At 33.7% G+C, this 26319-nt stretch overlaps 2 protein-coding genes across 3 annotated transcripts in view; one reads left to right on the top strand and one right to left on the bottom strand.

Moving 5' to 3' along the window:
- LOC113399561 (TBC1 domain family member whacked) overlaps positions 1 to 26319 on the top strand; it is a 275772-nt gene that overhangs the window by 4043 nt on the left and 245410 nt on the right. The window contains exons 2-7 of one of the 2 annotated variants that reach the window (XR_010309495.1): positions 6594 to 6715; positions 6823 to 7015; positions 11924 to 12107; positions 12196 to 12390; positions 12654 to 12886; positions 13369 to 13704. Coding sequence is in view for 1 of the 2 variants with exons in the window: in XM_026638709.2 (XP_026494494.1) it covers positions 6594 to 6715; positions 6823 to 7015; positions 11924 to 12107; positions 12196 to 12390; positions 12654 to 12886; positions 13369 to 13378 (937 nt within the window). In the remaining variant the exon portion in view is untranslated. Of the gene's footprint in view, positions 1 to 6593; positions 6716 to 6822; positions 7016 to 11923; positions 12108 to 12195; positions 12391 to 12653; positions 12887 to 13368; positions 13995 to 26319 lie in introns of those variants that run through there. The other variant, XM_026638709.2, reaches the window with a different exon arrangement.
- On the bottom strand, positions 18777 to 25845 carry Psidin (phagocyte signaling impaired). The gene is made up of 12 exons (XM_064218286.1): positions 25668 to 25845; positions 25361 to 25585; positions 24681 to 24874; positions 23689 to 24381; positions 23134 to 23344; positions 22218 to 22340; positions 21941 to 22110; positions 21451 to 21641; positions 20994 to 21124; positions 20642 to 20812; positions 20132 to 20352; positions 18777 to 19435 (listed from the first exon to the last, which is right to left on the bottom strand). The coding sequence occupies exons 1-12, from the start codon at positions 25732 to 25734 to the stop codon at positions 19076 to 19078; spliced, it is 2757 nt and encodes a 918-aa protein (XP_064074356.1). The 5' UTR covers positions 25735 to 25845; the 3' UTR covers positions 18777 to 19075.

The following is a 26319-nucleotide window of genomic DNA, read 5'->3' as shown; positions in this document are numbered from 1 at the left end:
CTCAGTAGAATCTACTTTCCGAACCGGTATCTTTACATTTAATTCAACACTGTGACATGGCGACTCAAAAGTGCTTTTATAAGCGTACTTGAATAAAGAATATTTTGATTTTCATTAATAAAAATACAGTAAATATAATGTCACCCCATACACGTACATATATAATTGACTATGTATTTACTTTAAGAAAAAGAGTACAGAGTTTTAGCAGGTCCTCTCAGATGAATCTATATTCAGAACTAATCTAGAATCCTGAATCTTATAACATGACGTTTCATATGTGATTGTTACTTCTCGAAAGAATATCTTGATTTTGTCATAATTAACTTTTTGACACATTTAAAAAGTATTAATTATAATCAGCAAGTAATAACATATAACAAATAGTTTCGAACATAAGTTATGAATATATAAGTTTGATACACAAACATACTAATCGTTGATAGCATATCAAATTATGTCATGTCAAAATGCAATAGTAACGAAGGCTAAGGCATTTTGCGGAATGTTGCAAGATTGCAAAATTAAATATTCTCGTATTGTTCAAGTTAAATTTGTAGTTCCATTTTTAAAATGAATGATTCCTTGTCGTTTTACTAGATAAATATAAAACTTTTCTGACTTAAGTTTACAACGCACAGCCAAAACTACTTAAGAAATCTAGAAAGTTTATTTTATAAAGTAAGCATCTGCTGATTTTTGTAAATTTTAACTTATTCGGTAGATTGGTATTATAGAATTGTATGAATTTTACCCGTACGAAATCGGGACGGGCAGCGAGTACCAGATAAATTAATTAGATTGGATTGTTCACACGAAAAATGCTGATTCCATGTTATCGTGATTGTTTGCTTTCAGATTGCTAATTTATGTACTATACAAATACAATATAAGATAAGATTAATTATCTCAACAATTATGTTGCAAAAAATATAAAAAACATCAAAAGTTTGTTAAAGTGAAATTGTAGATGTATATCTATATTGAACTAAGTACAGTTAACTGCCTCGATGTTTTATAGGCTAGATTGTACAGCTTCATCATCACGATGCGGAGTGTTTATTAACTGATATGGTTATCTGTCATGTAATATTTAGACAATCCATAGTTACCCTGGAATCAAAATTGCTTAGCACTTAAAGCTGCTGGTCGGGTGAAAAGTGGATACGGGTTTTCTGCCAAGAAATCTTCAGTTACTCTTGATTTAGAAATAGCGGTGTTACTACAGAGCCTGTGCCTCGATAAGAACATAAAGCGCCCGAATCTTCTTTGTTCGAGTAGGATAGCCGTCCCATTTGACTATGAGAGTGAGGAAATAGGGTGTACCTTTGTTTGTACACATATATCTTGCACACTCGCCTAATAGGGTATTTTCGTTAGTGAAAAATAAATTATGAAATTTGATAAAAGTTAAGATATATATAGACACATACTTAAATATTTTGATTTGGAATCATAAAAGCGCATTATTATTTTATTATATTAAAATTCGTAATTTTTAGTCTGTATAGCATGTGACCTAAAACAAAAGTCGCCATGGTATGGCGTCAGATAGGCAAAAACTGTAATTTCAATATATTTTGGGAGTTTGTTAAACAACTTTTCTGAAGTTTTAATGCTAGTATTTCTACATTGCATATCAACGATAACGATTGTAAAACATTATTTTTCCATAAACACCAAATGTTTATAGCTATTAACGTTGAATGAGTGCCAGTCTTACATACACAACTGTTGTTTTTATCAAAGTGACGTCAACGAAATGACTGACAGCGTTTTTGCGGGGATAAATAAGGTTTAAAATTAAATTAAATTTTATTACAAGAAAACGTGTTTATTTTTTTGTGGCTTTTTATTCGGAAAATCAACATTTTGAAGTACTTATTGAAACATAGTGGAATACCCTATTATTACGATTAAAAGTAAATTTGTCTACTGTCAAAATTCGGTCAAAAGAACATATTTTTTATATATCGAATTGTCGGTGTTCGGTTTAAAAAAAAACAACAAAACAATTTGTTTTTAGGTATCCTTGCAATCTAAATAATGTTCAATACAGACATGATTAAATGATCGAATAAACGTTTTGTTTTTAAGTTTCTAATACGATTGTCTGTCTCGAACAATTGGTTATGTACAGAACGATTTGGCGGCATTATACAATGACGTCCCATTCAACTGTTTTTCGAATTCGATACGATATATTTTTTAATTAAAATAATTTTAATTATTATTAGAACATTTTAAAACCAATCCATAAGTCTACATGACCGACAACAAACAGCCAAGAATTGGTAATACCCGAAAGGTCGTCGTTATTTTTAGAATGTTTTTTTTTTTATTTTATTTCTGACTGGTCGAAATTCCTCGAATAACGTACGTTGTATAAATATTCGAATTATGAATCACGAGCGCGTCAATTATCGATTAGAACTCGAGACCGTGATAACAGCGATATATCTTATATATTACATTTAAAGAGAATCGCGTGCTGTCGAATACCGTCTGTTATTTATTTTTAAACGAAATTATACCTATTTTATATATTACTATTCGTGTTAGTAGATATAGCATCAGTTAAAAAATATTAAAGCTCAAAATCTCTATACTAACATATATGTATATATATATATAAGTTAAAATTTGTTTAATATCAGAATCTAGCAATACGATTTGAAAAATTACTTTGCGTTAGGTGACCCATTTATTGAAGGCTTTAGACTTAACAACATGCTAAGATCCTTCAGTTGAAGCAGGAACGATGATACCCTTTAGAGTAGTTAGTGTGTTACATCAAACAACGCCTGTTTCATAGAGTTTGCCAGTTGAATCTTCAACGCCCATATACGTATAAATGATTTTATTTATTTAAGTACTAGCTGAATACCCGATGGGATATTCTATCCTAAATATTATTTAGAAACCCACAGAAATTTCTTAAGCAATAGAGTTTATGATGAACTAATTTTGCCTCGGTCACGACATACCTTACTTGGTGGTAGGTACAAGCTCATATATTCTACCGCTAAAAAGCAATACTTAGAATTGTTGTGTTGCGGTTTGCAAGGTTAGTGAGCCAGTAACTACAGACAAGCGATATAACCTCTTAGTTGCCAAGGTTAGTTTCGCATTGGTTTTATATTGTAATTATTATTAATATATCTTAAAGTACCCATGTCTATGGGCAGTGGAGACACCTTACCTCCTTTCATCCAGGTAGACCAACCTGCTAAGGCTGCGCCTCAGCCAGCAATTTTGAAATTAACAAAAGTAGATTTTTTAATAATGCTTATATTTTAATTGGCTACTATTGTATTACGTCTTATTAAACTTTCTCGCATAAATCCGACCACAACGTGCATAATTCAACTTTCAATTTCGACTTTTTCAAATAAATTCACCTTTTATAAAACTATGTTTAGAAATTATTAACATTTAAAAATTCAAAACAAACCATTTGTAAAGTACATTTTAAAGTTAAACGAGAGACCCGCCCAGGCTCGCGCAGGTGCACTGTAATAATAAACAAAGTTATATCAGGAAAAATGTTTCTACCGGAGGATAAAAAATTGAAATGGATCATCCGTTTTGGAGATTACCCATACATACAAAATACAAATTTGATCATTTTTTAATATATATTAATATTGGAGTAAAACACGTATTGCCTGCCATCTTTCGAATCATTTAAAATTTATTAAAAGTATTTGTCCTAAAACGGCATAAGTTTTAGAGTCCCATAACTTATACCAAGAATATTGCGCAGAAAGACTTATGTTATTTAAAACATCCAATACCTCTCTGTTTCTAACCTGATTACTAAATTATAGGTCTTTGATATTGGTCCTTTTAACACTAAGCTAAATGATAAGATTTTATTTTTCCGAAATCCGACGATTAAACGGTCTTAGTAGTTATTAATTATTTTCTTGCACCAATGTCGTTACCGTTTCATAAGTATTGAATGTTACATTTACTTTATAAAGGCATTTAGTGTCAACTATCTAAGTAAAAGCCATAAATGTTAATTGAATGTTCGCTCTCTCGGACCTGATGTGACGTGATGTGACACTATAATCTAACACAACAAACTTGACATACATTTTATTTTATATCTTAAAGTTATTCGCTCCCTAAGAACGCGGATCTTGATGCCTTGGTTTCAAACTCGTGTCGGTCCAGTATAAATTTATTGTTTTTTTTTTTTAAATAGCAGTATAAATCTTTCTATAGTCTATTCCAAACACAGTACGACAAAAGCCAAATAAACAACATTTGACATCGAATTTACACGATATGATTGGTCGAGAACTTCAATCTATGATATCATTATGGATTTTAAAAAAAAATGGCGTTTTGAACCTCGGTGAACCTGTTACGAAACATTTGGAGCTAAAATTAAAGAGGGTATAAGTAGTTAAGTGGAAATAGTTGGGCATTATTAGTAGTTAGTAGTGTATAACATAGTTGAATTTTTAGTAAATCGCATGAAATAAGTAAATTTTATTTTATTTTCGGGAAACACAGCATACATAAAATTTTGATACCAAAATATGTCACAAATATTTGGAAACTTTGTTGGCTAAGTTTCCATTGTTACGTAAAAAAGGGGCAAATCTAATAAGAACAAGTAATTAACAGATAATCAAATTATATAAAATTAGGTTTTTTAAAAAGTATTTTAAATTGTAACAAAATAAAAAACCAAACAAAAAGAAAAGAATATTAATGACGAATAGAGTTTTTTTAGGCTCCAAAGAACTTAAACAGATTTACGTCAAAGATATTACATTGCTGTAACGTATAGTTGTCACATAAAGGTTTAATATTTTAAAATCTAAGGTTTGTTCATCTTTATTCCTTCTTCGATGGGTATAGACTGTACAAACCTGTGTACAAGTTCTACGTGAATATGTGTTGTGCAAGTTTTTGGTAACGGTAATAGGGGTGCAGTGCATAAGGTGACTCAGTATTCTTATTATATATAAATCAAACCATACTGTTATCAGTTCTTTACTGTAAAAGATAATCGAAAGTACGATAAGTCCCAAATGTAGGGCAAATGTGTTTATTTAGTTTTGAATAAGAATGTCAGTATGAAATCGTAATACTATTTATTGTATTTGCCGCCGTTGTTTATGACGTATTTTTATCTATCTGATCTGACTGATCTGCACACCCTATTGTTAAATTAAACTTACTATGATGATGATTTATATACATTATAATTATAAAATAGATTGCATTGCTTTTTATAATGTATATTTTATTACTATTACTTGGTGATAGGACTTTGTGCTAGCCCGTCGGGTAGTTATCACCCACTCATCAGATATTCTACCGTCAAACAGTATTGTTGTGTTTCGGTTTGAAGGGTAAGTGAGGCAGTGTAACTACAGGCACAAGGAATATAACATCTTAGTTCCCAAGGTTAATGGCGCATTGGTGATGTAAGGAATGGTTAATATTTCTTACAGCGCCATTGTCTATGGGTGGTGGTGACCACTTACCATTAGATGGCCCATTTGCTCGTTCACCTACATATGTTATAAAAAGGGCGTTTTGAATAAACACATACGATATTACTCTAAATAAATGTGTATATACCATACATATAAAATTGTGATTGTGGTACCGTTGTTTACGAAAAGTCTTTTGTGATAATTTTAATTAATTATATTTAAATGCAATGTAATCATAGATAGTCAGTAAATAAACTACTTGTCGTGTGTTGTCAAGATATAGTGTGTAACAGAATTGTACTATCGGGTTTGTTATTATATAATAGAACTAAATTCACTGTGGGAAAAATTGTTGACAAAAGACAAAAAAAAGTTTATTAAACAATATTTTCTATTGCTGCTTGAGTGATGCAAGATTTTATGAAATCAATGCTGTTATGACGTATGATAAATGGTTCAAATATACACCTAAAGAAACGCAGACATCATTCACGTAACCCTTCCAGCAGATAGCTTAGAAAAGAAAGACAATGATGACTATCATCATACAATTCATACATACAATCTTCTCAAAATAGATAATACCGGGTTTATTTATAAAATATATGCTACGTTTAGTTTCGTATTATGGTGACATTCAAATTTTATAAAAGGTAATATGAAATATTTTATCGGTATAATTTGCCTTGGCTCGAACCCAGAGGATTATTAATATTGGCGCCCGACATGGGACTGTTAATTTGAAGGTTATTTGTTTTGGCGCTAATTCTTAGCTTTGGTGTGCCACTTTCACAATAATAGACAAACTAAAAACTTTTCATTTAGGCGAATAGTATTTATTTTAAAGCTTTTGATCTATAACGAGCTTCTTATATAATAAAGAAAAGTATGCTTCTTCTTTAAGCTTCTTTTTTATAATTGTTTTTATCTCTTGCGTATAGGTTTCTCGCGTAGTATCAACCACGTACAAAATGTGGCGCGCTATTATTATCAAATAATTGATTACAAAAAAGACTAAGATGAATTGGAACGTATGTCGAGCGTTTGCCATTAGGAATGAGTTGTTAATAACATTGATAGAAATTTAGTTTTAAAAATAATGTTTATATAATAAATTGTTCTTTTTTTCAGAAAAAGGACTGTATCCCCGAGCACTATACTTAAGCGAGAACAAAAATGGCTGCGCATGTTGAATAACTGGGAAGCGTTTATGAGTAAAAATTATAAAAAAGTACGTGAGAGATGCCGAAAAGGTTAGTTTAATGATCATTTAGAACAAAAGAAACAATTACGTATATCGGTAAAAAGGCAATATATGACTTTTGGGCTCAAAAAATATTACATATACATTTAATTTTAGGCATCCCTGCCTCAGTAAGACCGAAAGCCTGGCTTTATCTTTGCGGGGGACAGCTGTTACTAGAGAAACATCCTGAAGAATACGAGGAACTTTTACAAGCACCAGGTGACCCGAAATGCATGGAAGATATCAGAAAGGATCTCCATAGACAGTTTCCATACCACGAAATGTTTATAAGGGAAGAAGGACTTGGGTAAGTTTTCTAATATGATATCTCACTAGCAGCTACTACGCGTGATTTTATCCGCATTAAACATTCCTGCTCCGCCCCCGTAGCCCATAGCGTGATGTTAAATAGCCTATAACCTTCGTCGAGAATTGAGCTATCAAATCTGATGAGTAGAGATTGACGCATTGATAAAAAAATTAACAAAACTTACAGTTTTATTGTTTTCGTATAAATTACAATAATAAGGGAAAAACATTTAAAATTTTTTTTTTATATTATTGGGTCGAATCGGATTTGAAGAGCTTCTACATTTTTTTAATTAAAGTGACATGGGTTGAGTATATTTAATTATTAAATTAATGAGTAATTAATAGTTATTAGTAGTATCTGGTATGTGAGATTTTGCTGCAATAAGTTGTAACTTAGGGAAGAGGGAAGATACTCCCTCATAACACTCTCACATAACACACTCAAAGAATTACTTAAAAAAGACAGTTGTAATTTTACATCATCATAATTTAAAAATCAAATGGAAAAATTGCTACATCACGGTTGTTGCCTGTCAGGTGTTAGGCATAAAATGATAGCCTAGTCCTAATATCTTTCCTGGAGTTCAAGATTGCTTCACCCCAAATTTAATGAAATTCGGTTTAGCGGTTTCACCGAGAAAGAGCAACAGACAAACAGACAGACAGAGCTTCTTTCGCATTTATAATATTAGTATAAGTTTGTATAGATAGTATGTTACCCCTCTGAAATGTGTTGCTTGATAATATTAACCCTTTATCATTCACACCCAAAATTCTTGTGTGTGTTTTTATAAAATAGGTAGGCGAACGGGCAAATGGGCCACCCGATGGTAAGTAGGCACCACCGCAATAAATTTTGTTCTTTACTTATATTTCCAATGCGCCACCAACCTTGGCAACTAAGTTATTATGTCCCTTGTGCTTGTAGTGACACTCATCCTTCAAAAGGGAACGTACAATAAAAACTATTATTGCTTGACGGTAGAATATATAGACGGGCTTGCGAACAGCCTCACCACCAACTAAATTATCTGCTGGGCTATCTATAGTCTATTCCAATCGACATGGGATAAAGATAAAAAAACCTTAAATTTACGTATTTCATGCGATTTGCTTAAATCTCAGCTATATTGTGCACTACTAAGAATGTTTTTACTTTCAAAATTCCGATAACAGTTTCGTCGACGTTCGAAACGTCATTTTGTCGCAAGTCCATAGAGACTTAAGGGGAAGATCTATAAGACCATGGTCAGGCCTGCTGTTCTATATATGGATCAGAGTGTTGGGCTATAAAAGGGATGACTGAAAGACAATTGCATGTGGTGGAGATGAGAATGCTGAGAGGAATGTGTGGTGTTACGCGAATGGATAGAGTAAGGATTGAGTACATAAGAGGAAGTTTGAAAGTGGCACCGGTAACCGAGAAGCTATCTGGAAACCGGCTGTCTTGGTATGGGCATGTTATGCGGAGGAGTGAGGGCCATGTTGTGAGAATGGATGTGGATGGATATAGAGGTAGGGGACGACCCAAGAAACGATGGATGGATTGTGTGAAAGATGATATGGTTAGAAAGATTGTTACTTGTGAGATGACGTCTGATAGACAAGTATGGAAGAAAAAAACATGCTGCGCCGACCCCAAGTAAAATTCGGATAAGGGCAGGAGGATGATGATGATGATGGATTGGTATTATTTTTGAATCTTAAATGATTAATATCCATTCTAATATTATAAATATGAAAGTAACTCTGTTATTTATTCTCGTTTAAATCGCTGAACTGATTTTGATAAAATTTGTTATGGAATAGTTTGGGTGAGTACATCCTAGTGACGACGTACGAGCTGTCAAATCTTTATCAATTTTTTGTGGAGAATCAACTTGATTCTAATACATTTCGTTATAAAGATGACTTTTTTATGTTTGTAAAAACCTCTATCGAAAAACGAAATAACAATTTAAAAAAAAATGTACACAGTTTGGAACATTCCTAAAATAATATAAACCAATGATTCTTAAACTGGGTTCCCTTGGATACTCAGAATGGCGTCGGAAATTGGTGGATTATTCATAATTTTGAAAATCATATTTTTTGATATCATGTTACCAATTGAAACTTCAAATCAGATAACGGATATTGAATAATTCATTAAAAAATCACGACGATCATTATTACAAACCTATAATCAGAGTTTTGTACGTTCGTTTAGAAATGCAGAGCATTTTATTTACCAACATTCGTTGCAAGGTTTCGTGCTAGAAAGAGATTAATTTCAGAGTTTAGGAACCGCTGACGTAAACTTTAAACAAGTACGAAGCGTGAAATTAACGCTGCGTCAGGAATTTTAATCGAACGCGGTCAAGCGCTTATTCTTGCGGTCTTCTTTTATTCGATTACAGGCAGCCTTTTGTTGTTCACTGTTAATATATATTTTAGAATTTGCGTCTAAAATTTAAAAGTATACAGCTGGTACAGTTTCAAATTCTTCAAATCAAATCAAAATATTCTTTATTCAAGTAGGCTCATAACGCAATTTCGAATTCATTTTACACTGTTGAATTAAATTTAAAGCTACCATCGATCCGGAAAGTGGATTCTACCGAAAAGAACCGGCAAGAAATTCAGTAGTTATTCTTTTCCACCATTTTAATTACAGAGTATGTCAGCAAACAACAATTATTTTTTTTAATATCCTGCATCGAAGTCAATAAATACTAAGTCCGAGCTTTTTTTTATCTGTAATATAATCATGTATTGTGTAGTATGCTTTATTTATCAATGTTTTTTTTATATGACCTTGAAATTTTTTAATAGACCAAGGTAAAAATAGCTGTGCATTCTTATTGTAGAAACGAATACCGTGCGTCAGGGAGGATGTATGTATTAACTTTGGGAAGTTGGAAACTAGGTGTTATTAGTTTACCTTTCCTCCTCGTGTCCAAACAAGGATTGTCGCCGTTTCTTTCGAACAGATGTATATTATTGTGAATATACATAATATTGTTGAAAACATATTGTTCTTAATGAAACTCTTAATATGATCGACTGGAATGGGCGCAGCCTAAACCGATCGGTTTACCAAAGTGCGTAAAGTTTTAATTGAAATTAAGACTTCAAGTCAAAGTATAACATGGACTAGGAATGAATTCCTAATAATATTCAGTGAGCACAAATGAATTTATATTGAAAAATCCTTCCATTTACGAAATTCAATAGGGTGTCAAGCTTTGTATTTTAGTTGAAGTTCGACAGTTTAGAAACTAGAAATGTTTTGTTTACAAATAAAAGATAGAATTATCAACGTTTCCGAAAATTCATCTCTTAGTGGAGAAAAGTCCTTAACTCGTATAATTTCTGAAATGTTACTGATGATAAATCTCATCGGGTACACGTCTAGTAATCAAATATAAGAAATCGCACATAATAGCCATCAGAATCTCTCTGTTCTCGTACACATTCAATGCAAATCAAAACATACAGACAGACAATTAAACACCCGAGAATCAATCATAACAACAGCCGCATCGGCAGATTAAATCTGAATAATTCGTTTGTTTGTTTGAATGACCAGCGTCATGTAATAGAGGAATTGGTAATTAATAAATATATACGTATAACGCATTCAGTAAATCTATTCCGTAAGAATAAACTTGAAACTCACCGCAGAACACGATCTTGAAATGTCATAAAGTGATACGGGACATTGAATATAATAACTATGACATAAAAAGGATACACAGGATCAAAATGGCATATCGTCGTAAATCGACTTACAACATTTTCACGAGTGAGATTAATTTTTAAACGAATTCGTTAATCGACTTGAGTAGCGTTGCGTTGAGACTGCGATGCAAATATAACTATTACATGTTTCCGCCCGCTGCTTCGCTCGCGTTTTAGGGGTTCGTTGTCTGGTATTATTCACACAGTATATTTATAAATTGTAGCCATGTGTTGTTCTGATGTACAAGCTATATTATTGTAAAGTTTCATTAAAATCCATTCTATAGTTTTAGCGTGAAAGTGTAACAAACATTCACACATACAAAGTTTCGCCTTTATAATATTAGTTAGGATTATTTATTTAGTGGGGCTTTGTGTAAAACCCGTCTGGGTAGGTACCGTCCACCCGACATTTATTATAACGACAAAAAAAATAGGTACTTATTATTGTTGTGCTAGGTTAACTACAGGTACAAGGGACATAACATCTTAGGCTCTAAGGTTGGTGGTGCATTGGCGATGTAAGAAATGTTTAATATTTCGTATTGTGTCCGTTTACTGGTGGCAAATATGGGTATATACCGGCCAGCATATTTTACAAAAAATGTATATTAATATTATAAATCTTAAAACCGCGAGCAAAGTTGAGGGTCATAACTTGTAGTACATATAAAACATGGCACCAGACACATTAATTTAGTAAAAATGAAAATATCGTCAGAGTAACACATTATCTGCAGAAAAACACTAATTAACTGCCTTAATTGTTTATTAAATTATTCCTTTACATAATTTACACCGCTAACAAAATACACAAGCATGTTATTTATTATATAAAATACATTATACCAAGTATAAAAATTATTTGGGTTTGTAAAACGAATGAATAGTATAGTTTAACGCTGTACCGTTCTGTTTCGCAATCAAAATATTATTTATTCAAATAGAGCATACATGATAAGCATGTTGTTCTATATTATTGTTCGTAAATAATTCGTTCTTTGCGATGACGTTATACGAACGATCTGCTGGAAAATCGAAACGAAAGTAGAAAGTCCTTTAAACGATCCGACAAATCGCTGAATGGTAATCTGAACATTCGATCATCACGTCCCTATCAAGCACACGCTGAATAAAGAAATAAACTATAGGAATATATTCAGCGTCTTATTACTTTCAGGCAACAAGAATTATTCTGCGTTTTAAAAGCGTACTCAGTGCTGAATCCGAAAGTGGGGTATTTCCAAGCGCAAGCGCCGGTCGCTGCGTTCCTGCTGATGCATATGCCAGCGGTGCAGGCGTTCTGGTGCCTCGTCAGCATCAGCGACAAATACCTCAGCGGATACTATAATCCCGGATTGGAGGTTATTTCATGATATTTATTTTAGTCTATTAAATAAGTTTGGTTTCGAGAAGTCTTGATACGATATATTGTTTGAATGATGCCGACAGGTGCTCCAGCGCGACGGCGACATCCTGCACGCGCTGCTGCGCCGCACCGCGCCCGCCGTGCACCGCCACCTCGGCAAGCACCGTGTGGAGCCCGTGCTGTACGCCACCGAGTGGTTCCTGTGCGCGCTCACCCGCACGCTGCCCTGGGACAGCCTGCTGCGCGTCTGGGACTGCTTCCTCTGCGAGGGCGTCAAGGTAATGTCTCCAGTATTAGTGAGGGTGATATTACGTACAAGTGTACGCAACACTATTCCTTGGTGTTGTACTCGAACGGCAATCCGACTCCACCTGAAAAGGAACAGGAGCAGGACGAATACCTTTAAGTCCTTTCACAGGAGCATAATCACTACCCTACGCCCATGTTCTGAACTGCTAATAAGAATTTCTTAACATAAAAAAACATAACTCTTACATATTTTATAAATATGTTATTGATAAGTAAATTTATAATATTCCAGGTCTTATTCAAAGCGGCACTAGTAATCCTAGCGGGGGCGCTCGGTCCGGCCAAGGTTCGCAAGCGGGCGGCCGGGCTCTGCGAGACGCTGGAAGTGCTTCGTCACCCTCCCGAGGGTATCCTCGGGGAGGACTACCTCATGTACCACATGCAGCGTCTCAACCTCACCGAGGAAGACTTCGAGTTTGAGCACCAGCGGCAGACCGCCAAACGACGCGCCATGGCCAATAGAAGGTATTAGAAACCTTGACATTTATCCACATAGAATATTGTTTTTATAAAAATGATTTTTTTTGTTGGCAACACTGACAGATGTTGGTGACATTTTCGTTAAGGTTTATGGAATACACTCACTTCAAATAGCGGAGGCATAACATTAAAGAGCCTTTGCATGCCGTTAGCTAATATATTACACATAATATTGCTGCTTTGTCGGTGGAGCTGATGATTGCTACCATAATTGGTGATTGTGTGCACACAATCACGTCTCTCTAACATCAGAAATTGATTACAACACACCAATAAATTTATTTTGCATTTTTTTATGTGTGTATGTGTACAGAAAAATTACATAAAAAAAATAATATGTTGTGAATAACATATATATTTCAATTAAATTTTTAGCTTGTTTTCAAGTTAAATTAGTATTAAATAAGATGTATTAAAAGAGATTTGATTCTATCATAAAATCCTAATTAAATATTTAATATTTCCAGTGGTAGCTGATTCAGCGAGTGTTCCTTTAAGCGTTATTCAAAGAATAACGCGCGGGACATCTTCCACACTCTGTAAATGAGTGTCATAAAAACTGCCAAGTTAAAATAAACCTTAAACCGTGTGTGATATTGACGATAATGCATTGCGTGTATTACGAACTACGAAAACGACTTGTTTTATAGTGAAGTGAAGTGTTAATGGTGAAAACTGCCAATGAAACGATGCACAAGATATTGGTGAGTGATGTGATTTGTACGATTGCAATATTATGATTTATTAGAAATGAAATATTTAAATTGATTGCAATCGAGTTATGAAAATGTTTGTATTGTGAAGTAATATAACTCTTATTTCAATGTGAGAGAGTTTAGATTACCGTAAATTTTACAAATATAAACTATAACTGATTTACAGCTAGTGGAAATATATAGCGTGGGAGAGAAACTACCATTGGGTAATCATTTTTTAATCTAAATAATCTGGTATAAGTCATAGGGAACTATCAAATTAAATTTATCTTACAGTTAAATATATATATCTTATAATACAATATCAATGTCATAATATAATGTTATTTATGAATGGGTAAAGTCAGAGTTGCAATGAATATTTTGTTTGTTGAATGAATACTGAACATCAAATTATATAGCCAAATAGTCTATAATAGTTTTGGAATTTTATTCTCAGCATGTTGATTTTTTAGCACATTATTAATATTTATTTTTTTGAGGTCTTTATTGACTGTTAAAAAAAAATTGTTTATAGGAATTTATTTTGTAAAGTATTCGGCCGGAAAACAAATGGCTGATACAAAATAGTATATCTTTGCAACTCTAGATAAAATACTATCTAAATGACATTATCATTTTGATGCTTGGGTTTGCATCTAGTCTATAAACAGGTGCTCTGAAGTTTAAATAAATACGTGATTTTCATATGCACATTCAATCTCGCTGGCTATGAAAAAACGAATATCATACTATTATTAAAAAAATATTTTTTACCAAAAATTGTATGCTTCCAATCAAACCTAAAAATATCCAATAACTATGAAATCGAGATGGGACCACCTTGGAATATTGCTATATTGAACCCAAAATAGTCATCGAAATCAGTTCATAAACTAAAAGCTATATGTAAATACATACATATAAATATATATTCAGGCCTGTCTTAATCCAAGAGGCATTGGATGCAAAGAGGGTTGGGGTCCACCCCACTAGGGATAGTCCTGTCTTGGAGAAATGGTGAGGCGTCCCTTAAAAATATTATTTGAGGAGGGAAGATCGCCAGAGCACTGATTGCACCCAGGTGTATATTGTTATAAAGGCTGGCCTGTATATATGTATATAGAAAAAATAAAAAATAAATCTCTTTCAAGTTGCTTAACAAACAAAATTATATAATCCTAAACATTAAACACTGCATAAAATTGATAATGAACTTGATAGACAGTTTAAAAATAAAACCGTTCTTATGTGCATAATAATCTATGCAATATTTAATTTTTATTCGATGGAAATTCCTTTTTTTATCATATTTACATTGAGATGTAATATATTTTTTGTTGTATTAATAGCAATACTGTTAGAATATTAATTATCTTTATATTATTTATATAGCTTTATATTGTAAATGATACTAGTTCAAAAGCGAATAAGAGCATATTGAAACACAATCTGTGAAAGGACTTAAAAATCATAATTATATCAACTCCAATATAACACATTCTTTGTGATGTCTCTGTAATATTGTATTTATATATTACTCGGGATTCAACTGCTAAGATTCATACAGTAAGCTCCTGAACAAATAAAAGGTTTTGATCGCGTTTAAAACTCGAGTATGTATAATTATGATCAATAATATAATTGCTATGCATGTTACGTAAAATATGCATATTGGTTTTTAACTCTACTTAATTTCTCGAATGTAATTCCTAATCATTTTATTTATTTAATTATGTCGTTTATTCATTTAAAGTAAATATATACATTTTTTTTTTAAATTGTTCTGTGCAATAAATATCATAATAAAAATAGAAGATACAGTTTCATAACAGATTAAAATAAAGTGATTGGGAAGTATTTTACAGTATTTTTTATAGTTTTTTTTTTTTTTAGATTGTGTATGAAGCAAAGTTATTAGACTTAAGTTTTTTTTTTGTTTTATAACCTTTTTGAAATCTAGCCTCGTAATTTATTGATACATGTAAAAAAATAAAATTAATTTTCAATAATGCATTGTGATAAGCGATAGTAACTTTAGTGATAACATATCTCGGGAAAATGTAATATATAAATGAATACAAAAAAATATGTATAGATCCTTTTGTATGTGGAAAGTACAATTAGAATAGGAACGTTAATATGTGTAATATTTTCAGTATTTTTGACTCTTTTGGAGTTTTGAGAGGAGTTTATTTAAGTAGGATTTTTGACACCAAAACTATATATAAAGTTTTCGCTATCAATTGAATTGTTTTTTAATAAAATAATCTTAGATTGAAAATCTTCATTCATATGTGCGTTATTAACAACGTGAGTAAAGAAATGAAAACAATAGTAATATGAATTTTAAATTTGAAAGTAAAGCAAATTTTAGTTGTAGATAAATAATTTATTTTCCTACACTGAAAGAAATATCTTGTGTAAGTGCTACATATATTTCTTTTGTCGTGTTTTGAAATAATCAACTGTTTATAAATGTAAAATTAAATACAGATTAAATTAAATTAGTTCTGCTGCCACACTCAGAGATATTTAACAGTTAGGATTATTAAATTTAGTATAGATTTTATTAGTAGAATCTATTCTTAGTAATGCCGTAAGTAATTGTTAAATTTCTCTTATTATGGCAGGAAAATACTATTAATAGAACATTCCTATATTCATTGAAAATATGAACGCAGACATTTTTATATACACTTTATGGCTGAGGCCAAAGCGAATTTGGGAACATGTACCCTCTGTGACTTACTTGCCCAGAAATACTGAATCATAAAATCTTATACCAGCCACCACCTGACAACATATAGATATATAAGTAAGCAAGAGCACTGCATTATATAAGTTAATAAGTATATATGAATAATCCATTATTACGACCATGTCTAAGATATAATTTTATCACTCATCTGCTGTCTTTAAGATTCAAGTAAGTTAAAGTCCATACAGCGGTGGGCAGCTATACACGAACGTCGCATACTGATTACTGTGTATGTAGAAATGATATATGAATTATTTTGTGACAATTTGAAGGGGAGGTGGCAATGTACAATGATCAATACTGGCCATAATACAAAAAGACTAAATTTATTCTGAAGTAAAAAAAAGTATTTATTCAAATTTGTGTTATTGAAGGAAATCATAAATTATTTATTCGATTTAATTTAACACCTTTATGGAAGTCTACGTGTAGAGCGAGTTCTGTTCTCTGTCATTGCTTTAGTGACTAAAATAACCACAGAGTATTATTATCAGTAGTTTTATATATTTTATTTATCTGAACACTGCATTAATAATAAGTAAATATGTTTATCGACTTGGATTTTAAGTTACATAAACATATTCTATTTCTCTTTAACGTGGATGGTTCGATGTCTGCGTAAAGTATTGTAACGTTTTACTAGATGCCTAGCTTGAATATAATTATGCAATGGGTTGATTATTATTATTAAATAGATTTCAAAATGAAGTAATGACGTCGATTTTCATTCATAATGAAAATGTTATTATTTAAAAAGTAAAAAGTATCAGTAGCTTATCAGTTATTATTTGTATATATTTGAAATGAGATATACATGTCCTGAATATTTGCCAACGCCTGAAAAATATTTCTATTTATAATTACGGCCGCATAAATGCTTATGCACGCTCACAAAAACTTATAACATGCAATTTAAATTGTTTAAAATATTATATATTGTCTTATATCAACAAACAAAATACGTTTTTAATATTTTAACTCAATTTCCCAATATATATTATATAGATCTGAGGCTAATAATTTCAGGTGGGTTTGCGAATAATAGTTGGCCCCTTTTTTATTAATGAATATGTTTATGCACATTTCGAATTTAGGCTATGACATAGTTTTAAGTTCACGCATTAGCGTTCTATCTTGGTGCATAATGTTTTTCCTCATTATTATATTATTTAATGTTTTGTTTATTTTACGAAACATTAAAGTGTTTTGTAACTATACATGAAAAACTTAATGTTTAATTTTTTATTTGAATGTTTTGACATTTCATTGTATCGATAACTTTTATTGGCGCGAAAACATTGCGGATCATAAAATTGACAACGAATAAAATACGATACTGTTTTTAAATCGAAACTTAATAATTTCATTGTTACAAAACACATTAAGGTTTCATTTAGAATATAATATTAAGAGATTTTATTGTATTTTGAGTGTTGTGTGTTTTGTTCTGAAGGGATTTTTATTTAATGTTGTGTACTTGCTGTAGTGTTTATTACGTATTGGTGATAAATGGCTTTATGATGTTTAAATGAAACATGTTGCGCCATCTATCCCCAAAAATATTGTTATTTTCCAGTATGAATCTATAGAATCAACTATGTGACACTGACGATTAATTTGTTTTGAAAGATTTCATACAGGTTCTGTAATCTATTTTCCCGCCTGTTTATAATATGCCGTATAACACTTTGCAACAGACTATCCGGTTTCAATCATGTCATGAAACTTTTTGTTAAAAGTAAAAAAAAAAAAAAAATTAAAAAATATATATCCTTTTTTTGCTGAAATAGCTTGGATCCGTGTATCGTAATAATTTTGTTCTGTCTTAGTGTATTACGGTAGTATGTATGAATGACCAAAAACAAGTGCACTATATTCCAGAATCTACCCACATTCCGTATTTTCAGACTGTTTTTTTATGTAATTTAAATCTGGTTGACGAAGTTATTCTTGACCGTATTTTTGTACTATGCTGGTTTAATTATAACGCAATATTCGTGATGTAAATAAATAAATGATTCAAGTTCAAAGTGATTCTCATTTTTACCTTATGTGTTTAGATTAGATACAATATAATATACTCTTCTAATTATAGGAGTATAGACCAATAAACAACTTCGACATAAATCAACGTCGCCAAAGTAGTTATAGTAACTTAGGAAATAAAATTGAAGTGGATATTACAAGTTACGTGGAATAGTATTGTATTATAAATAATGTTATATTAATCAAGAACTGATAGTAGTGAATGATATAGCATAGGAAAAGAGATGCAGGCCTGCATCGACACATTCGGAGGCGCTTTAGCAAATCGCATGGAATATGTGAATTCATGGATTATTTGTTTAACTCTTTTTGCGATTGGAATATAGTTGTGAGTAAAGACTGAGGTATTCACGGTGAAACAAATAATAGTACATTGAAATGTAAACTTTTCTCATTTATTTTCTTTGTATAAGTACCTATATTTATCAAACTATTTATAAATGTACATAAATAAGTTTATTCAAACCAAATGCAAAATTATGGCTTATTAATATTTCGATGATGATATAAATATCAACATAGCCTAGTCGTTTATAAAGCGTATGAAATTGTATGCCTTTCTAGCGCCTACGGGGGCGGAGCTAGGCGCGGAGTCACACGAGGCTTATTTACAAGATATGTACGTAGAAAAAAACTAACTCATTATGCATATACATGCTACGGAAGGCCACTTTATTGTAAAGATTTTAAATACTTCGATTTCTTTTTTAAAATATTCTTAACATCCGTAAGAACTTCATCGAGTCCATTTTTTAGTTTTTGTTCCACTGGGCACTGATATTTATCGTTAATGTCTAGCTTCGCCATTTCATCTTCTAGTTTCGAGACGCTGTAGTCGTACGTCGGCCACTTCTCAAAAACATCTTCTAGATAGGCTATAACGTCCTGCACGTCGTCGTTCAGCTGGCTCAGCAGTTCCGACGTGAGGATCTGGTCGGGGGACTGATTCGCCTTCTTTTTCGTTTTCTTAGTATTCGCCGGAGCGGTCAACTCATTACACACACCCAGCAGGAAGGTCACGACACCTATAAACTGAATACACAACCATTTATTTTATTAAAATATACGATACAGCCGATAAACAGATTTTTCTCATTTAACAAATTATATTTTTTTCCACCCAATGTACTGTATGAAGAACACATTGCTAGGGCAGGGGCAAAAAAGTGATTTCGAATTTAGTTGAAATGAAAAGACGTCGATCATGGTAAACATACCACTAATGGTCAAGGAGGTAAATCGAATACATTTCTGTTCATTATATACACGCAATCAATCAATTGTTCTGAATTTATCTTTTGACGCCCGCAGGTTTGTCGTTCGGCCCCCGTAAGTTCGGCTGACAGCCGCACACGCGGGGCACGTCACCCAAATGCAGGAACATAATTTTAAAAGTAATATAAACAATATTAGTTCATCGAAGAAGGATCAGCTTAAAGATGGTATGTCGCCACCCTGGACATCAAAGAACGAAACATAAAGACTAAACAAAAAGGAGACAATGAAGTAATTAAGAAATAAAGGAACATTTATAGGCTTTGTACTGAGCCCCATCACTAACCTACGGCTGCATATAAAACAGCATAGACTTGGAAAACCAGCACATTCACCACCCAGACAGACGATAGAGTAGTCTTAGTGTAAACTTAATTTTGTTAAATATTCAGTATTTTTTTTGTTTTTAAGTATTTATTTTCAAATATTTTGACTCGCGATGCGTCAGCTCACCTCCAGATAGTTGGCGTAGGCCTCGAGCGTGTCGCGCAGCGGCCAGGGCGCGGCGGGGGGCGCGGGCGGCGCGGGCAGCGCGCGCGAGGAGGCGGCGAGCAGCGCGCGCAGCTCGACGCCGCGCTCGCGCCCGCGCGCCGCCCGCGCGCCGCACAGCGCGCCCGTCATGCGCAGCGCGCACGTGTACAGCTCCCGGTACGGCACCGATGAGCCCACGAAAGCTGAGGGAAGCGATACTTTAGTGGCATTCCAGGTGATGCGCTATGATTACCATTAACTATGGCACTGCTATGTGACGTACTACAAACTGTTCTTGATTAATAAACATATCTATATTTTAATACAACACTATTAATTCTAAGTACGTCGTACGATGTCGACGTTCAACCGTCGTTTTTCACACTCCATAATAAATACCATAGATTATTTTATATCTCGATCAAAGGTAAATATATATAGACTGCTATTAAGTCAAGTACACTATTTTAAAACGCTACTAGAGATAGTCACCGATGATCCTGGAGGGCAGCGGCGTGGACACACTGAGGCGCTGCTTGCCGCCGTACTTCTCGCGACACTTGTCCATGGCGCCTCCGAACGCGTCGATGCAGGCCTGCAGCTCCTCCAGCTGTGGACCCTTCTCCTCTGCACTACGGTTGTCTGAGCATTCTATGCATAGTGCTAAAATCGTGGAAAGATATATTTTTTTAATTAAATTTACGTCGTCGATTCTTCGACAAATATTTTCAAACATATTATAATCACCACAGATAGGCATAGCAGACAATCAATACATACAGACAGACCGACAATACATAATATGCTGTAACACTACTTTTCTATAATTTGTTTACTAACTCACCTATAGCGGAAACCAGGGCGTCCTTGAGGCGCAAATACGCCACGTCCAGCTCGAAAGTACGCGATTTAAGTTCCGGATCGATGCACTGCGGCGGGTCCCAGCTCACGATGGCGTTGAGATCGCGATTGTCACTGCAAATATTCAATAACGTTAATCAACGTAACTCTACTGGTCGCATAGCAGTGTTGTCAACTCCACAGATTGTCTCTCACTCCCTAGGACCAACTTTTAATTCCCTTAAATAAGGTCAAATGTCGATTCAAAACAACTAAAGTTATTATCGTACACACTGTTTGAGAGGAAATAACAAAATATAAGTGTAAACAATTTGAAATTAAATTTCTCTACATTTAATTCCTCAAATTTAGTTTTCATATAATATTTTTAGTTTTTTATTTTTTTCTTTGTTAATTGTTCCCCTGAAAACTTGTGTGAACCCCGCGCGGGCGGCACTCACGCGGGCGCGGCGGGCAGGCGCGGCGGCGCGTGCAGCGGCGCGCGCGGGCCGGCCAGCAGCGCCAGCAGCGCGCGCTCGCGGGCCGCCAGCGCGCACCACGCGCACGTCTCCAGCCGCGCGCCCCACGCGCTCAGCTCCACCAGCTTCTCGAACGTGCCGTACTTGTACGCGTACGTCAGGTGCTCCATGCTCTGCGTGACGGTATACGAGTTAAATGACAAAAACCTAAGCACTACACTTCTACACTGATATATCTATTATCGAATTATTTATTTTGTAGTAGAGCTTTGTGCGAGCGAATACTTAATATTGTTTTGTTCCGGTTTGAAGAGTAAATGAGCCGATGTACGTCCAGGCACAGGGGACATAACATCTTAGCTCCCGAGGTTGGTGATGCTAATGAGTATGGGTGGTGGTACCATTAAAAAAAGTAGTTTGACATAAATATGGAATACTAAAAAAAATGTACTTGGAATGGCGGAGTACTCACGTCCTTGGCGTGGTGCCTGTGGAAGGCGTGCGTGTCGGCCAGCAGCGGCAGCGCCCGCGCGGGCGCCAGCGCAGGCGCCAGGCGGGCGGCGTGCAGCCAGCCCAGCGACACGAGCTGCACGTGCTTGGCCTCCAGCCGCCGGTACACGGACTCCGCCGCCACCGCGTTGCCTGAAACGCACACGTCACAGATCATTCTTTATCATTATTTCAAATTTATTGATTAGAAATAAATCATTAATTAGTTATCTTATATAATTCTTTGTTTAAATACTCACCCAATAGATGGTAAAGAGCGATAAGTAGCACCTTAGCGTGGAAATTTGCAGGTGATTTATGCAACACTAGTTCTAGTAAACATAATGCTTCTACTATAGGCGAGGCATTCTGCTGTTGAACCGCTGTTGACAATAAAATACAACATTAATACATTATGTTTCTCTCTTTCTGAATTTATTCAGGTGAACACTCTTAGAGCATACCAACTATGGAAAAGGTGGAGGTTTTGTACATAAATAACATTTCTGAAGCAATATTTTTATACATTGACAGTTTCTTTTTTTTTATATTCATATATGTGTATGGAATTGGGATTTGACATTAAGACTTCCAAATTTGCAGAAGCAAGTGTTGCAATATGGGATATTTAATAACTTGGAGTCAAAACTGTATTGTTGTTATATAATTATATAACGATTATAATGATTATAATAATTACATTGTATAAGCACAGTTACAGCATAGAATTTAAATGAATATTTTCGAAGATATTACAAATTTAAAATGCAGAGACATAGCGGTTTGTATTGTCTAACGACGGAGAAACTGTGAACGTTGTGAGACATTCTATAGTATATTTAGTATCAGCATTGCGCCGTGCGAAGCCGGGGCGGGTCGCTAGTAGTAAATATATCAATTATTTTTATTACTATTTTTTAAATAACTATAAACTCTGTTCTTAAATATGTTTGTATATTTTGCTGTTACTAGATGATCTAGCATGTGAATCTATGTTTTAATTCTTTGTCATTGAATGTTTTATACTTTGCTGTTTTAATATTATTTTGCACCAGCATTTATACTTTTATAATGAGTAAATACTCATTATTGACCCAACTATATTATTTTCCAAAGCAAAGTATGTTCAAAATATAACTCAACCACCTCAATACATATAAGTATAAATTTGTTTACCAGCATAGAAATAGTGATGTGCAGCTAGAATCCCATAACCATCGGCTGCACAGAACTCCGTAGTTGTGGCCGCCACGAGCCTTTGCCTTACGCAGCGTAGATACTGTCGACGTAGCGTCGCTGCCACATCCAAGTACTCGTCCGCAGTACACGTGGGCGACGTGAGCCGCCACGCGCACAGACAGGAGATGTGGCGCTGTATATCGTCTTGCTGAAGAAAAATAATGACAACTCTCAAAAAGTTACATGTATTACACTACTTTAATATGATCACTATTAAGTCTTTTGTGTTGTTTAAATACAATGAATTTCCCATAGAGAATTTACAATTTTTTTTATTGATTTGACATATTCCTAACAATCATGAATGTGAAAATACATTGTATTTTGCGAAAGAAAGGGTAGTAGGTAAGGATTTTATGATTTTGATAAATATTAACGTCTACAAGTATTTGTGACACCTTGTTGATTATTAAATTCTTTATTTTCTGAACATAAAGATTCTATGCAGTTATATTTTATTCATTTATGAATACATTTATTAATCATACTTACCGATTCAGACTCACTATTCTCATCATAGCCTAAGCATGTTAAGAAGTCCCTGCAACGATCCTCCCTCTCTTTCTGAGGTATCATTGCTAAATATGGTTTCAAGTCAGGCACTGCGCAAGGTTTACTTGCGAACACCCTTAAATACTGAATACATAAAGCTACGCCACTACCAAGTAAAGCCGTGGGATCACCATCAACAGACAACCTCTTCCATAATTCTAATCTAGCTAAATACGGGCCCCTCAAAGTCCGACCGGAAGACATACTTTCAACAAGTTGACAGATAAATTCGTGACATTTTTCCGCTGTATCATCAGCACCACTTTCCGAATCAGCTTCTGTATTGTTTATTAATTGGAAGACAGAATCAAAATATGGCAGGTAATAATCCCAACGATCTTGGTTGTCCCATAGCAAATCTTTACAAAGTAAATTCAGTCGCCTCCAATGACCAAGCTTCTTCATGTATGGTATACTAGCTTGGGCTGTGGACCGTGGAACCAGTTGAGAGTACAGAGGTCCTTCAATAAAATTAAGTATGTCGTTCCATTTCTCTTGCAGCTCCAATATCATGATGTACAACCTAGCTTCCTGTTCGGCCTCCATTTTATTTTCTGTTATAAAATTGTCCACCATTCTCTGAGCTAACGACAAAAGAATGCCTTTCTTTGTAACATCATCGGTACTTTTAGCCTGAAAATATTCTTTTAAAATTTTCACTTATCTCTTTACTATTTTCAATATTCATAATCTAGATTATACAATGTTATTTATTAACATTATAGTGTTTGTTAGTTATTACCTTCTTATCAAAGAACAATGGATTGTTTCAGATAATAGAATCAAAATATTAGATTTAGAATCTAGAAATTCACATTTTGTATTACATTCAGATTTAAATATCTTTATTCCTTAACCTTAAACTTTATTTTCCGATAAGGATTAAATGAAATCCATATTATTAATTATGTTAAAAGTAAGTTATAACATACTTGTAAAACGATGCTCATCACAGCCCAAAAATAATATGGATTTTTTGGTGCAAACTTGTACAACGCCATTGCAGACCTCTGCTGTGATCGGTAATCTCCAACCCTCACATACGACATGAAGAGATGTGAATATAGCTCCTCATTTGTTGGTTCAGATTTCACGGCCGCTTCATACAACGCGCATACCTTGTGAACTGACATATTATAATAGATTTAAATTAATTCAGAAATATAATAAAAATTAAATCTATATGGATAAGGTGGCAAAATGGCGCAGTGGCTAGAATGTGACTTATCTAAAGATTGCAGGCTCAAACTGAGTTAGCACTAGTATGCTTGTACTTTATTTTTGTTCATAATTAAAAACAGGTTTCCTCATAAAGTTTTCCCTCTCCAGGGTGGTTTTCACTAAAATTCTTTTATGTAAAAACTGCATTTTAGCACCATGGTGTGATAAGTAAAGAGATGGTTTTTGGTATAGCAGCGGAACATTAACTGGCTGTTACTTTACAATATTAATATAACAATGTGGAAAAACTCGTAATAAAATGATATCATGTAATTTTTCACTAGTTGCGGGAGATGTTCCTTAAATCTGGTCTTTTTGGTCTTTTAAGCGTACAATTTATTCGTTAAGACAATACTAATCAATTTTTAGTTTGCACTTAGTATTTACTTACATTGCTGAGATTCCCTATAGGATATTGTCATTGCCTGTAGCGTAGAATCATCACTAGGTTTCTCTTCCGCAAGAGCATCCAGCAAAGCGTGGGCCTCCGGTCCCTTTCCTAACCTATATAAAGCAAGCGCTTTGAGAGCCTTAGCGGCTTGTAAGGAAGGACTTTTCTTTAGCACTTTCTCCGCCTCTTGCAAGGCCTTTTTATTGTTTCCATTATCTAACCAGTCTGAAAACCAATTCGGTTATATCATTTGTATTTTTTCTTGTTAGAAAATAAAATATTCACGCAGGTTACAAGTAACTTTTACCATAAATTGGACGTAATCTACGTTCCACAATACCACCATCATGCATGTGCTGCGGTCGTACTGCCATTTCACATTTATAAAAGACTTTTTCACGAAATAAAAGCTCGTTCGAGTCTTTTAATAGTTTTAGCAGCACGTTTGTTTTGAGATTGTCTATGATCGCTGGTTGACGGTGACATTTATGACAATTGTTGCCATAAATTTGAGTCCTTTTTTTATTCCAGTCACTCTTTTGATAATTATTAATTATTCTTTATAATTAAAAGGTCAGCAGAATATTTATAGTGTAACACTTGTATACATATTTAAAATAAAAGTTAAACTTAAATAAAACATATCAGGTTTTTTCAGCGCAAAATAAAAATAAAGTCCTTTTTGAAGTCCTTTAAAAATGAACTATCGCTAGGTAGCGTGACGATTAACGAAACTTTGAGATGGCACAAATTCATGGCATGGCAAACAAAAAAGCATTTTATCATATAAATACACTGGAAACCATTTTTTTTATTCTCTTAATAATATAATTATTAAATGTCAATATATTATTTGCCAATTTTTTTACAAACCATGCGATAAAAATAATAATTTATCGCATGGTTGTTACGATCTGTGAAAGCTTTTGTAATATTATTGTTTAATATATTATAGTATT

Source organism: Vanessa tameamea, chromosome 21, assembly GCF_037043105.1.
Source record: "Vanessa tameamea isolate UH-Manoa-2023 chromosome 21, ilVanTame1 primary haplotype, whole genome shotgun sequence".
Taxonomy (NCBI): domain Eukaryota; kingdom Metazoa; phylum Arthropoda; class Insecta; order Lepidoptera; family Nymphalidae; genus Vanessa; species Vanessa tameamea.
The sequence above is the reverse complement of the archived record's forward strand: the minus strand, read 5'-3'. Positions and strand labels throughout refer to the sequence as shown.

Bases quoted from the DNA above. Each gene is read 5' to 3' on its own strand.
- Psidin (XM_064218286.1), bottom strand. From the start codon at position 25,734: ATGGCAGTACGACCGCAGCACATGCATGATGGTGGTATTGTGGAACGT. The intron at 20,813-20,993 runs GTGAGTTAGTAA...CCACGATTTTAG, and splicing joins CGCCCTGGTTTCCGCTATAG to CACTATGCATAGAATGCTCA. The intron at 20,353-20,641 runs GTGACTATCTCT...CGCTTCCCTCAG, and splicing joins GCTGCCCTCCAGGATCATCG to CTTTCGTGGGCTCATCGGTG.